At 41.2% G+C, this 13921-nt stretch overlaps 4 protein-coding genes across 4 annotated transcripts; 3 read left to right on the top strand and 1 right to left on the bottom strand.

Annotated features, from left to right (window-relative positions):
• Nucleotides 1–3952: 3952 nt before the first annotated feature.
• Nucleotides 3953–5412, top strand: LOC133850057 (testis-specific serine/threonine-protein kinase 1). Its single transcript, XM_062286018.1, has 4 exons — nt 3953–4206; nt 4260–4647; nt 4699–5009; nt 5065–5412. The coding sequence occupies exons 1-4, from the start codon at nt 4173–4175 to the stop codon at nt 5241–5243; spliced, it is 912 nt and encodes a 303-aa protein (XP_062142002.1). The 5' UTR covers nt 3953–4172; the 3' UTR covers nt 5244–5412.
• Nucleotides 5413–6190: 778 nt separating this feature from the next.
• LOC133839768 (B9 domain-containing protein 2) lies at nt 6191–7234 on the top strand. Its single transcript, XM_062271376.1, is given in 4 exon segments — nt 6191–6332; nt 6395–6729; nt 6731–6747; nt 7141–7234. Coding segments are annotated over 4 exon segments (534 nt in total). The 5' UTR covers nt 6191–6244.
• Nucleotides 7235–7239: 5 nt separating this feature from the next.
• LOC133839752 (tectonic) lies at nt 7240–9926 on the top strand. The gene is made up of 2 exons (XM_062271374.1): nt 7240–7905; nt 8453–9926. The coding sequence occupies exons 1-2, from the start codon at nt 7240–7242 to the stop codon at nt 9734–9736; spliced, it is 1950 nt and encodes a 649-aa protein (XP_062127358.1). The 3' UTR covers nt 9737–9926.
• A 446-nt stretch (nt 9927–10372) lies between these two features.
• Nucleotides 10373–13688, bottom strand: LOC133839736 (dynein axonemal heavy chain 1). The gene has a single exon (XM_062271373.1). It carries the CDS (start codon nt 13604–13606, stop codon nt 10412–10414), a length of 3195 nt encoding a protein of 1064 aa, XP_062127357.1. The 5' UTR covers nt 13607–13688; the 3' UTR covers nt 10373–10411.
• Between the last annotated feature and the right edge of the window lie 233 nt (nt 13689–13921).

The raw sequence follows: 13921 nt of genomic DNA, 5'->3' as shown, positions 1-13921 counted from the left end.
GCAGTAATGTTAATGACAGGCCAGGCAACAGAAAGACCAAAGTGAGAGTGGGAGTGGGAGTGGGAATGGAAGTGGGAGGGAGATGGCAACGGCTTAAGCGGATAAGTGAAAAACGAGGTAAGCTCATCCCAGAGAGCAGAGGAGAGGGAAGTTGGACCATGCGGTTACAGGGACTGGCCACAAATGAATGGCATTCGAGTTGCAGGCAACGAAATATGAACCACAACAAAGGCTGAAAAGGCGGCTTCGTCTTTACCCCCGCTTTACCCGCCCGAGACCGACTCATTATGCACAAACACGTCACGAAGCAAAGGATGAGGAGCAAGTGTTGGGCAATGAACTGGCCAGTGATAAGTCAAGAAGAGTGCGGATGCTTTATCAACATGCAGGCAGATGCAGGCTTAAACCAAAGAAACAAAACAGCAGAAGAAGCAGAAGAAACGGAAAGGCATCCTTGAAGCAGCGACTACACACACTCCCAGCTCACAGTTGCATGTCCTGTAGCTGACGATGATGCGTGGCATAAACCACAATGCCAGGTCTAAAGCCCAACACAGATCCCCGGCCTGGACTGGACTGACTCACAAATTTGCACTGCGTCGCATATTTCAGTTGTCATTTTTGCTGTTTTGCCAGTTTTTGCGTATGCCACAAAAGGAGACGACGTGTGTGTGCGGAAGCTGCTTGGTTGTGTTGCCTCACTCGCTCTCTCTCTTTCTCTCTCTCTCGCGCACTCTTTGGCTTTCTGGACAACGGCATTTCCGCTGGCAACGCAGCTGCGGCGGCAACTGCCACAAACAATTTTGACATTGCGCTGCTGAGTTGCGGAGCATTGCGGAGCCAACGCAGAGTGCTCCGGACAGGATGTGCAAGGATATTGTGAAATCAACGTAATGGCGGAGCATTAACATGCATGCTGCGAAAAAGGCGACAGGTAACAGCGTCCGGGCAACTTGGCCACAAAACAAGAGCACGCATCAAATGCAACAGTTCGCATTGTAAATACACTTCAAATAAAGTGCTTGGTTAGCCTTAGTATTTCTGGCTCATCTCATTGCATTAAACAATTGTATTTGTTATTTCAATAAAAAAAATAATAATAGTAATAATAATAATATTCAAATATTCATCTTGCAAATTGATTAATATATTTAAATAATCGAAGAGTTATAAATATTATGATAAAGTTTAACTTGTACAATTTTCAATATATATTTCCATTGCTGGAATAGAATCTTCACTTTTAATAAAGCCCAACATTAGTCTTTAAAATATTAAATAATGTCTTGAAACATTAGAAGAAATTTCAAAGAAATTTCTAATTAAGAATAATAATGTTAATAAGAAAAGATAACTCTGCTAATACTAATCATAAAAAATTGCAATTCGGTTATACATTAAGTATACGTATACTTTGCCTATACGTTTTCATAACGTATACGTAACAAGCCCAGTAAAATATGTATACCTACAAAACGAGCCAACGAAAATTCTTATATTTGCTAATAAAATGTCAAAATTTCAATCCAGTTTTCAATACAGTTAAATGTTAAACAATCCAATCAATTGTTAATAGTTAGTTCAAAGTTAATAGAATAAAGAAAGAAGATACTTAATTCCATATTACACTCAGCAAACTTATTCTAAACGTCTTAGGGGTAAAACCAATGTAATAGAATATAATATAGCTATGATCTGGAAGTAGTTTCTATAGTTTAATAGCCAACTTATCTGATTTATAATTGACAAATTCAACGCAAGTGCGAATATACCTCAGAACGTCTTGTGCACTTAAAAAAAAAAAAAGAAAAGAAAAGAAACGAAAAGAGTGTATAACAGTGTTCGCATTATCTTTGGCATGCTGCTCTTTTTCATTATGAAATTATAAATATTTTATTCAATACAGGAGCGAGGACAGCAGCGCCCTCAAGGGATGGAGAGGAGTGAGATGAGAAGAGCAAAGGCAGAAGCAGAAGCAGAAGCTGGAGGAGCAAGAAGCCTGTATTAAATTCCATTGCCAATTGCAGGCGACTTTGTTTGGCTTCCAGCTACATTTCAATTTTAAATTAAACATAAAATTTCACTTGCACGCAATGGTAAAATGAGAACCAATGCCAAAGCACAAATAAATATTAACAAAATATATATGTACACACTCTGTGTTGTATGTTCTGTGTGTGTAAGGATTTCAATTGAAAATTTACAAACCGCTCGAATGACCTTAAGCTACTTTAACACAAGCTAGATGGGAGACGGAGGGAGGGAGAGCGGCAGGTATGGGGGACTTAAGTTGGAGCCAACGACACGGCACACAATAAAAGCAAAATAATGCAAAAAATGTGAAAATTTCATAAAGCAAAACTCAAACAGCGCCGAAAGTTAAGTAAAAATGTAGGTAACCAATGGCTAGGGGCGGTGTACGCGGACAAAAACTGAGCCGCCCGGTAAAAGTTATGGCCATTCTACACACTCATACACACACACACACACACACACACACACACACACACACACACACACACACACACACACACACATACAGTTGCCATAGGAGGGGTCGAATCGCCTTTTTGCCAGGTCGCTCGTGTTGGGCCTTTTTGATTTTTGCTTGAGTTATTACACAACTGGCAACTGCATAAACACGGCAACCGCAACGCCTCCAGCATATAAATTCAATTAAAAAAATAATTCTTTTTATTTTTTAATTTATTTTCCGTTATTTTATTTTTTTGTTTAAGTTAAGCCTCCAGTGTGGGCCATGCCACAGCCAAGCACGACACGTTTTCGCCTCGATTCGATTCGACTCAACTCGACTCGACAATGCGCCCTGCTGTTGATTTTCCCAATAACATTTATCAATTGGGGAAAATTCCCTTTGAATGCGCCAGCTGAATTCAGCTTATGTGCGTTGTAAAATTGGATAATTCCCAGAATTCAGTTCTTTTGCTCTGATCGTTTGTTTTATCCCCAAATATGAAATCAAATGGGAATTATAAGCAGCCAACTTTCAATTGAAGTGGAAGATGTTTCTAATTTAGTTTAGTTTCAACTTTTGATTTCTTTTGTATTCTCTGCCTAAATTACAAATTTATATTTTAAACTTCTGAAGAAAATTTATATTTTTTTCGAATTGTTTTCGAACTTACCTTTCTTAGAACTATACTATTTAATAGCAGTAATTTTACATTTATTATTTGAAGAACAGCAGCTTCTATGAACACATAAATATAAAAAAAAAAAGTATGAAAGCTACAGTTGAGTGTGCTCGACTGTGAGATACCCGCTACCCATTGTGAATGAAATAAAAACAGTGCGATATTAGATTTAAATATAAATATATTAATATTCCTCTACAAAATACTAAAAACTTAGCAAGACTACATATGGTATATTGATATCGCAACCAAATTTTCTGAAATCATAAAAATTATAAAATGTATGCATCAAAAATTATTCGTTGCAAAAATTTTAAATTAAATTGATCTGCGCGCAAACATAACAAGTGCTGTAGAAAATTATAGCGCTAGCTCATAAAGTCTCTGAGATCTAGGTGTTCATATGAACAGCAGACATACGGATATGCCTACATCGTCTCGGCTGTTGACGCTGATCAAGAATTTATATATCTATATGAGGTCGGAGATGCCTCCTTCTGCCTGTTACATACACTTCCTGGAAGTGCAAAGTTATAATACCCTTCTATCCTATGGGTAGCGGATTCAAAAGGTCTCTTATCACTTCTAATACTATTTCTATTCTTATACATTTTAACATTTTAGGAGATTAAGAAATAATTAAAGAATAAAATCCGCATGATTTGGATAGATGTGTAACTACTCAATTTTGTGGAATGTTTGGGCTCTATAAAAATTAAATTATTCATCAAATTTTATATATATTTATTCCGAAATAAGTTAAACACACTTCAAATAAACATGCTGGGCGTGTAATTTAAAATCGAAATTGAAAGCAAAATTCTCAGATGTTTCTAAATATGTCAGAATAGTTTGCCGATAAAATATATCTGGTTTGTAAAATGTGCTAGTTTTGTAATACTAAGCATGCAGAAGTAAAATTCTCAATGATTCTTTGATAAATACACGGCAGCAGTCAACTCGTACAGTAACATCCTGGCTGAGGTTGTTCAAAAAAGAACTTTTGGACCATTTTAAATGGCGACAGCGCCAAAGCGAAAGGGTGACCCAGGTGAGAGCTGAATAGCCGAACAATTATTTCACTAAGAACTCTCTACTTTACAGTGGCTGCTAGCTCATCGCAAGATCTAGTAACAGATCAGGCCTCAGGTCGTCGCCAAGAGCAGAAAGTCTACACGTTTAATAGCGATAGGCCTGCACCGGCCAAACCTGTGCCATCGCAGGTGAAAGAGGACAAGGCGAAGCCACAGAAAACAATACTCGAGGAGCATGGCATCATTCTGGGCAAGGTGATTGGCACAGGCAACTATGCGAAGGTTAAGATTGGATTCTCCGAGGAATACGGCAAACGTGTTGCCGTCAAGATCATCTCGAAGGTGAAAGCACCAACTGAATACACGCAAAAGTTTCTACCACGTGAAATCGAGGCAGTTAAAGGATTGCATCATGAGAATCTAATCACCTTCTATCAGAGCATTGAGACAAGTCACAGGTAAGTGAATGATAATTTTACTAATTCACAGTATGAAGAAAGAATACACAGAGTTTATTTAATCATGCAACTGGCGGAAAATGGCACATTGCTGGATTATGTGAGGGAGAAGAAATTTCTAGATGAGCCACAGTCTCGCACACTCTTCCGACAGTTGATCAGTGCCATTGAGTATATTCACAGCAAGGGCGTTGTGCATCGCGACATCAAGTGTGAGAATCTGCTGTTGGATGAGAACTGGAATATCAAATTAATCGACTTTGGATTCGCACGCAAAGATACACGCACCGCTGAAAACCAAGTGGTGCTCTCGAAAACCTTTTGCGGCAGTTATGCTTACGCCAGTCCCGAAATCTTGAAAGGTAAATCTCATTTATACTAATCTGCCATTCGAGATTTATTTCTCTCCATTGTCAGGCATTGCTTACGATCCATTCATGTCGGATATTTGGGCCTGTGGCGTGGTTTGCTATGCAATGGTCTTCGGTCGTCTGCCCTACGATGGCTCCAATGTGCACATTCTGCTCAAGCGTATCAACCAATCGCTGGTGTTCCCCAAAAAAACCCGATGGCCACAAGTGAATGCAAGCACATGATAATGCATATATTGGCGCCCGTTAAAATGCGCTACAATATACCGCAAATCAAGGACGATCCGTGGTACACAAATAAATAGCCTTAGCTCAGTTCAGTTATTTGCCGTTGACGTTGACAAAGCCAAACAAATTTTTAAGTTAAATAAATTGCTCAATTAAGCTAGTAAAACTCAAGAGATTTAATTAATACAGATTTAAATTACTACAGATTTTTATGGGAGCAGATATATTGGACAATTATATAATGAACAGCCACAAATACTCCAAATACATACATAACATATGTTACTATATATTTTTTCATTGTAATTTAATTTAATGGTCTATTGAATTTACATATATGAAAATTTTAAGCAACCTGAACAGGCAATGCAATAATGAGTTTATCAAAACCCGACCTGTATTTTTGTCTCAATAATGTAACGGTTTTACATTTGAAATGCAACTTCCACCCCTAAAGTAATAAAGTAATACGTTGTTCTGCCTTACGTAGTTTGCTGGACGTTACAGAACATATCGACAAGCCGCCACAATTGGCGGCCGAAGCTTTGCCTTTCACTCCTTTGAAGAAAACTTGTATTTTTAAATAAATATAAAGTTGTTAAGCCAATTTAGAAGTATTAAATATTCGATATTCAATATGTAATAAATAAAATTTTAATTACTTGGCAATAAGATAAAAAAATGAGCTTTCATATATTTGAAAATTATCGATATCTTATCGATGATACCAGCATTGTTTAAAAATGGCGCATACATTTAAAAATCCATTGAGCATTTATGACAACTTTATGTTGAGCTTGAATTAAATTAAATTAAATATTTATTTAAATTGAAACGCTTAATTTCAACCACTTTGCCACAAAATACTATTTGGCTGCCATGACAACCACAATCGGTTGCCATGTCAACGCCTGCAAAACTGACAGCCAAAACAAATATTGTTTTTGATGTGATTCTTGAATTGATTGTTAAATGAATTACATAAATAAAAGCAATTCATGGCGGAAGTGCATATAATTGGACAAATACTGAAAGCTGTTGATTTTGACGAACCACATTTATTCTGCAAGTGGAGTCTGCAGAGCGGTAAATAGAAGAACAAGTTATTAATCTATAATTTTCGCTAATTTGTTGTACGCAACTCACAGGCAACTCTTGGCGCTTGATTCAGGGCGAGGTGCAGGGACAGACACACGTTGTCAGCCATCGTCTGCAGAATTGCTCAGACTTTGCCCAACCTCTGGACGTGCATCTCTGTGCCGCTGCCATTCAAGGCTGGCCACGCCTCCTCGTCGAAGTGTACGCCGTGAACGTGCTGCAACAGTGCTGGCCAGTTGGCTACGGCTTTGCCCACATCCCTACAACGCCGGGCAACCATCGCCTTGAGATAAACACTTGGAAGATTGCGCCAAGCACCTGGTGGCAAAGTATTAGAGAACGATTTGGAGGTGGCGGCGCAGCTCTCAGCAAAACCGATCTGCTTTTTTTCGGGCGTCGAGCGGTAAGAAACTCTGTGTTCATGTATAATTTTAAACACTAGGGGGTTGATCAAATGTATTGATATTATACATAGTCGTACATTGTATGTGCGTATAAAATTGTAGGCAGATAAGCTTGACCATTCAAGTCGTAATTTTCTTTGATATATTTACTCTTAATTTTTTTTATTAATTTATATTACATTTATTAATTTAAAATATATTTTATTTTTATTTCTTTCAAGGAGAATGCATATTGCTTTACAACTTACTTGCATTAATTTATTACTTTGTTAAAGAAAAACATTCGAACCAAATCTGAATTTGGTTCATTTATTATCTTGCCCTAACTCTGATAATACTAGTCTTAAATATATTAATTTCATAGGAATAAAATATAAAAATGTATTTTGCAGATACAAATTGCAGACTCGCAGCTCTGGTAAAGTTCTAGTAGAGCTCAACTTGATCTTTCGCAAGTTTGAAGACTACGGGGTGGAGTTCAAGTAAAGGCCATGGTCTCCCTGCTTTTCCTCTGCCTAATCCTTGCGCCTGTGAGCTGCATTAAAATAGGCATCTCACAGGATTTGGATGCAAACACAACAACTACAACCACAACTCCAGCCACACCACTAACAACATCAACCACATCATCATCACCTACAACACCATCAACTACATCATCATCTACAACTTCAACATCAACACCATCAACTGAGGCTCCGTTGACCACTATTAACTTGGATGCGATTGCCACCAGCAGTCCGGCGTGGTCCGAAGTTGTCAGCACTCCTGCCCAGACATTTCCGCCTCGAAAAACTGCAAAGACTCCCACAACAACAACTCCAAGGAGAACGAGCAGCACCTCGACAACCACTGCTGCTCCTGAGGTCATAAATGCCACCACAGTGCAGACAACTATTGTGCCACCTCGTCAGGACTATCGTCTCTACTACTGCGAGTGCGATTTGCAATCGGAGCTGTGCGAAATCAATTGCTGCTGTGATCGCGATTGCCCCGCCGAGACGCTGCAAGTCTTCAACTGTTTGCAGTCGTCTGTGGCGCCACAGCTGCAGACGCGTCTTGAGGACTTTCAGTACACTCATGGACTGCCCACCTGCCAGCTCCACGATGGATGGCTTTGCGTCTTTCGCAGCAACACAAAGCCAGCGAAGCCAAAGGTAAGAAAAAATACTTTGTGAGAAAAGTATTATTTAAAGTGTATTACAATCAGTTCGTTAAAATGGTATGTTGGGATGTATTATAAAATGTTTATTTTTACAATACACATTTTAACTAAAATGTTACATAAAATTTGTTTCTTATTTTGAATTCTTTCCTTCATTTCATACAATGATCCTTCCTATAATTTGTTCAAAGTAGCTTCAAATAAATAAGGTCATTTATATTTTTCAAATATTTATTTGAGAAAAATGTAAAATATGTGTAATGTTTAAATAAATATTCGATAAATTGTCTTTAGGATAAGTTGTTGTACTTATATTCAATTATTGAATAGAAAGCTTCTTTGAAATTTATTTTTAATTTATTCACTATTCCTCCAGCTTAGAGTTAATTTTTTGGTACACAAATAAAGCCTGAGCCTAGCCTAATTACACATGGTACTATTCGTTTATTCATTTATATTATGTATAGTTAATAATTTTTATTTTTGTGCATTATACTTGTTGTTCTAATAACATATTCCTTATTATGCCTTATTCTCAGCCACTCAGCAACAACTTTGATGCGGAACAGTATAACAAATGGCCGGAACAGCTAACTGGCTACGAGGAGCAGCTTGTTCAATCCTCCCAGTCTACGAGCCACTACAAATACGGACAGGCGCTGCAGCTGTGGCAACCAGAGATCAAAGAGTTGTCCGATTTTGAGCTGCCCTTGGCCTATGAAAGCGCCAACTGTCAATTGAAGCAGGCACTGCGTCATCTGGAACCCATGCAAAGCAGCTGCCTGCTCAAGGATGCCTTGGAAATGCAGAGCCATCTCTGGACATTACTCAATTTGACGAGCAGCCATCAGTTACTAGCAAAACCTTTCGACCCAGAGGATCAGGAAGTGCAGGGCATAGACATAGAAATATGCCAACAACTGTTGCAGCAGCCACAAATGCAGTGCAATGAGACGCAACTGGACATCAACGTGGACAGCATTGAATTGAAGTTGCTGCACAATTACACACACATCTTGTCAGCCAAATTGATACTAAAGGAAGCGAGTGCATTGGAGGAACATGATCCACTCTGGCTGCACTACGAACTGAACTTTAAAACGGCAACTGCAGCATCAGACTTGACCAAACCCAACTCGGGTCCACTTGGTTATCTGCAAGGTGCGCCACTTCTGCTCTCCACGTGGCAGCCACAAAACAGCAGCGATCAGACGCCAGTTAATCTTACTCATCACTGGCTAACGCTCTGCGAGCAGAGTCGTTCCACTGTTGGCTTTGGCGTCGATCTCGCCAAGCATTGCCAGCTACGTGAAGTGGCGCCAATTGTGTTGCACAATCATACGGAATATTGCCAGCAGCTGCAGGCGCACATTTGGCGCCAATTGCTGCCACAGAATTGCACTCGCTTGGAGCAACTGAATCAAGTATTGGTTTCGCAACTGGGCAAACCACAAGCGGATCAGTGGCTGCCACTCCAACTAAGCCACATAGATGGTCAGCTGCCCATCCTGGGCCTCTACAATGAGGAGCAGCAAAGTCTGAGTTGTCGCAACATAATACTCAGCGTCAGCTATGAGTTCCATGTGGCAGAGCTAACACTGTTCGATGGTCGTGTGCCGCACCAGAATGTGTTGCGTCATGCGAGATTGATGATGGGTCAACGACACGATTTGGAATTCGATTCGGGCGATCAGTTTATCGAGTTGCCCTTGTCTGTCTCCGTCATGTTCTTCAAGCAGCAACCAAATGCGGCAAGTTCGCTATTCCTCTCAAGCGGATTGGCTTGTGTTATATCTACAAGCATTCGATTGCTAGTTCAATAAACGTAAAGGAATAGCTTGAAAAGTTGAACAATTGAAGTTAGCTGGCATTTCAGCTAAGTGAGCAACTTCATAAGCGACTTTCCGGTTATAAATATAAGACCATGATCTATCCTACGGATTGATTAATATTTTAAATTAGTTACAGCAAAAACAATAAACGAAAGACTAGTGAGAACTTAAGATTTCTCTTGGACGTTGATGCTCATGGAAGTTTATGTATTAAGCGTAATTTTTAAATGATAGAAAATTCATAGTTACTCTAGAAATGCAATTGTGGGGTAAAGAATTGCAAAAACCTATAGGATCTGTTATACCTGCTCTGAACCTACAGTTCTACCAAACTACTTTAATACTTATAGAATGAATTCATGAATTTTTACTCGATTGAGGCCAAGTCACGACATTCAGCTAAGACGATTACTGTGAATTTTAACTCAGTCTTACTAGCACATATTTCAGTTGTGAATATGTGCTCCCAGTCTACCGTATTTCGTCGGTAAACCGATCTTGACTTTATTCTTCCCTAGGGTTAAAAAAGCTTGAGTAACTGAAAAGAAATGTATTGAATCTTTTTTGACTGCTGGAATTGGTATATTTAATAAGTGAAGCTAACAAACTGCTATCTAAATTAAGTCTTTCTTGCAGTGGTAATTTGTCCTGCAGTTGTGACATATTTTATAGAATATCCCTGCGGCACTTGCGCAACTGTTTGCGCATCAGCAGCGCATCGAGTTCGGCCTGCTTGCGACGCTCCTCCTCTTCGATGGCCCTGCGAATCTCCTCGGCCTCATCGGTAGCCCTCAGGGAGATCTCGTGCACTTCGGGCAGAAAGCCGAGGATGCCCTTGCGCACCAAATACATGTAGTTCAATGCCACCGAATACTTGATTTCGGTGCCAACGACTTTGCTCAGCTCCATCCAATGCAGATACATCCAGTTCTCGTTGCGCAGATCCTTAACACTATTGTAAACGGGCACAAACTCATCAATCTTTCCTATAAATACATTTGCGACATCCATAATCTCGGACTTCTCGCTAAAATCTTCTAGGGACTCGACCAGTTCAGTGCGCAGCTTCATCAGAGTTGTCCACACCTCATCGAGATCGAGTTGTGCAATGGGATTGCCCAATGTGGCATCCTCCAGCTTATGAAAGTTGGCGCAAGCGTACCACAATTTCTTGTAGGGCTGAAAACTTTCTATGATGCTAGTCAAAAACTCCGTGGAAAGCGGCTCCAGTTCGAAAAGTTCCTGTCGAAACTGCAATGTGCGTCCGAGTTTCTCTAGTTCCCTGATCAATGCCCAGGTCTTTTTAATGTCCACTGAGGTTTCTTGCGCTCGACTAGGATTGAAGACAAGTGAGTAAGCTTGCACTTCATCGTTGAGCGACTCGAGACGTTCCTCGAAGCCTTGACATTCGCTGTAATGCTGACGCAGAAACTCCTCGATGTCCAGTTTCTGTTCGTCCTTCAGCGTGGATAAACGCACCATGATCTGATGCGGCCAGGCGAAGGCATTCCACTTCATGGCGAACTGATGATCGGACAGATTGTAAAAGAAGCTATCCAACATGTCATACTCCAGCCACATGACCTGTATATCAGCCTTGATCTCATCTACAATATCCGGCACTGTTAAAGCATAATCACGTATCTCAAACAAATGCTCAATGCTCATCGGACGCCTGGCAATGCGATGGAAGACCTCGTTACAACGGTCGAGTATCAATTCATTTGTCTCGTACATGCGGTCCACATAGTATTCGAAGATGCGACGTACCAGATCGATGTACTTCTTCACCAGAAACTGCTTCATCGTGTCAACATTGATGTAGAACGGTCCGATGGTGATGAAGGCTGGCAATATTTGACGAACTTCGTCTTTCTGTCGCTTGTACTCAATAATATCTCGTTTGACCTGCGACGATGGCTTTTTTGCCGCAGCATAATCCTTCATAAACTCCACCAAGTTGAGCAAATAAAACTCAATGAATCTCTCGTAATGTCGCGCATAAGCCTTCAAAGGTAACACCGCCAAAGCATAACAACTTTTCATCAGCTCGTTTTGTACAATAAACGCTTCCTCAATGAGTTCAACTGTTAATATAAATAGGTTTCGGGCAAACTTCATGTTGGTCATGACATCCGCATCGATGATGCGCACTCCTGCCGTCTTCTCCAGTCCCCGCTTGAAGATGTCCATTAACGCAGGCTGAAACTCATCCGGATGCGTGGAATAAAACACCTTGCGATCCTCATTGATGCCGATGGTCAAGGCGAACACGGGCTTCGCATAGGGAAATTCTGTTTCAATAAAATCACTTGTCCACTTGTAGTTGTTCTTCAATGACAGAAATTGAATGCAAGGATCACACACAAGTTTGCTAAAGTTAATCAGCGAGGTCAGCAACAAGACCTCCATCGACTCCTGCATGCGGAATTTGACCTGCAGCAGAAACCTCGAGATCTTACACATCTCATACACCGTCCAATTTTTCAGCGAAATGTCCAGCCAACCTTTGCCTAGAGCTCTGAGCACTAGGGTTATCACTGTGGTTAACTGTTGTGGCCAGTAGACCTTGAGAAACGTGGCCACACTATCGCTGTGCGCCTCCTGCGATTGCATAAAGTCCACGAGAGCTGTCGGCTTGTTGAAATTGCACACAAAGACCGAAAGACGCTCGATCTGCTGACACTCGGTTGCCACGCCCATCATAGCCTCAATGCCCCCCACGCAGTAAAAAAGGCTTGCCCGCAGCCAACCGTAGCGTTTCTTCTTGATGTCCAGACCCAAGGATTGCAATTCGCGACGCTCCCGATCTGCGAAGTCCTCACGAGCAGCTGTGGGCATAAATTCCTTCAGGGAAATATTGCGGAATTGCGGAAACTCCTTCGGCATTTGAATGATGAACTGTTCCAGCTCATAAAGCGCCATCAGACGCTCAAACACAATGTTAACCTCCGAGCGAAGACGACGCTTGAACTGCTCGGAGACCTTGGACTGCTGCAGTATCTCCTCAATCGGCTTAAAACTCTGGAAGGTGGTGGACTCGATGTCATCGTGTAGCACACAGTCCACAATCAGCTCCATCAGCATCAACTGTTCGCCCTTGTGCCGCTCATGAATCGCCGACTTCAGGCGTTGAATGTATTTGTGCGGATCCTCGGCGAGAAACATGAACTGCAACTTGGGTACATCGTAGGTGCATTCATCCTCCAGCGAGACGAGTGTCCAGAGATCCGTCTTGGGATTGTAAGCAGTCACTGCAGCCAGCGCCCAACGGCAACTGCGCAGACTGCGATTGTACGGAAGATAAGCGCGAGCTGGCAAAGGATAGTGGACATCGCCAACGATGCCCAACTCGAACCAGGCTTCGGGCGAACTGATGTCGTAGTTGCTGTCATCGAAGAAGCTTAGCGGGAACTTGTGGGGAAATGCAAACTCGGACATCAGATTGTATTGCTCCTCGGTGGGCTGTAGCACATCGTCTGTTAAACCTGCTTTCTTTAGCTCCTCGACGAGATTCATTTTGGCATATTGACGACGACGTCGATCGACCGCCACATCTTTGGGGATCTCGCCCTTGGGCACAAAGCGCGTCTGTATGACTTTGGGCAGTATGGTGGGCAGCGGAAAGCGGTAGACTTTATCGAATTTTCCCACCAAAGTGAGCCAGCGTTGTGCCTCCTGAATGGGGAATGTGACCGGCGTCAGTTGGTCACGTGGTATGAGCAGCTCTTTAAAGTTCTTGGAGGCGGTGCCGGGACGTGGAGGCATTATGCAGACTGCCCTGGATGAGCCGGAACTGGACTTGGACGGGTCATCCGATATGACCATGGAGCCATCATCAATCGACAACATACGATCCATTTTTGATTTTTGATGATCCAGAATATATTTAAATTATTTTTCTGTCATGCACACTAAAGTACATGACAGTTTTCTAATTCCTATCTTACTTAGGCCTTTTTACCATACATATATTTTCTTTAGTTAAATTTTAAATTCGCGCCAAATAACTTGTTTATGATATGGCAGCGCGAGTTCTATTTATATTGAATTGGCAACGCTGCAGACGCCCAAATGCGTTTTACAACACAGTCAGCTGGTCGGTTATTTACATTTAAAATCTTATTGGAAATATTGGAGAGCGGCATGCGAATTTCAACATTTAAGGCTTGTTAC

This window comes from Drosophila sulfurigaster, chromosome 2L, assembly GCF_023558435.1.
Source record: "Drosophila sulfurigaster albostrigata strain 15112-1811.04 chromosome 2L, ASM2355843v2, whole genome shotgun sequence".
Classification (NCBI taxonomy): Eukaryota; Metazoa; Arthropoda; class Insecta; order Diptera; family Drosophilidae; genus Drosophila; species Drosophila sulfurigaster.
The sequence above is the reverse complement of the archived record's forward strand: the minus strand, read 5'-3'. Positions and strand labels throughout refer to the sequence as shown.

Excerpts from the sequence above, each read along its gene's own strand:
- LOC133850057 (XM_062286018.1), top strand. The coding sequence starts at position 4,173 with ATGGCGACAGCGCCAAAGCGAAAGGGTGACCCAG. Across the intron at positions 4,207-4,259 it reads AAAGCGAAAGGGTGACCCAG|TGGCTGCTAGCTCATCGCAA; the intron begins GTGAGAGCTGAA and ends TCTACTTTACAG. Across the intron at positions 4,648-4,698 it reads AGCATTGAGACAAGTCACAG|AGTTTATTTAATCATGCAAC; the intron begins GTAAGTGAATGA and ends AAGAATACACAG.
- LOC133839736 (XM_062271373.1), bottom strand. The coding sequence starts at position 13,606 with ATGGATCGTATGTTGTCGATTGATGATGGCTCCATGGTCATATCGGAT.
- LOC133839752 (XM_062271374.1), top strand. The coding sequence starts at position 7,240 with ATGGTCTCCCTGCTTTTCCTCTGCCTAATCCTTGCGCCTGTGAGCTGC. Across the intron at positions 7,906-8,452 it reads CAAAGCCAGCGAAGCCAAAG|CCACTCAGCAACAACTTTGA; the intron begins GTAAGAAAAAAT and ends CCTTATTCTCAG.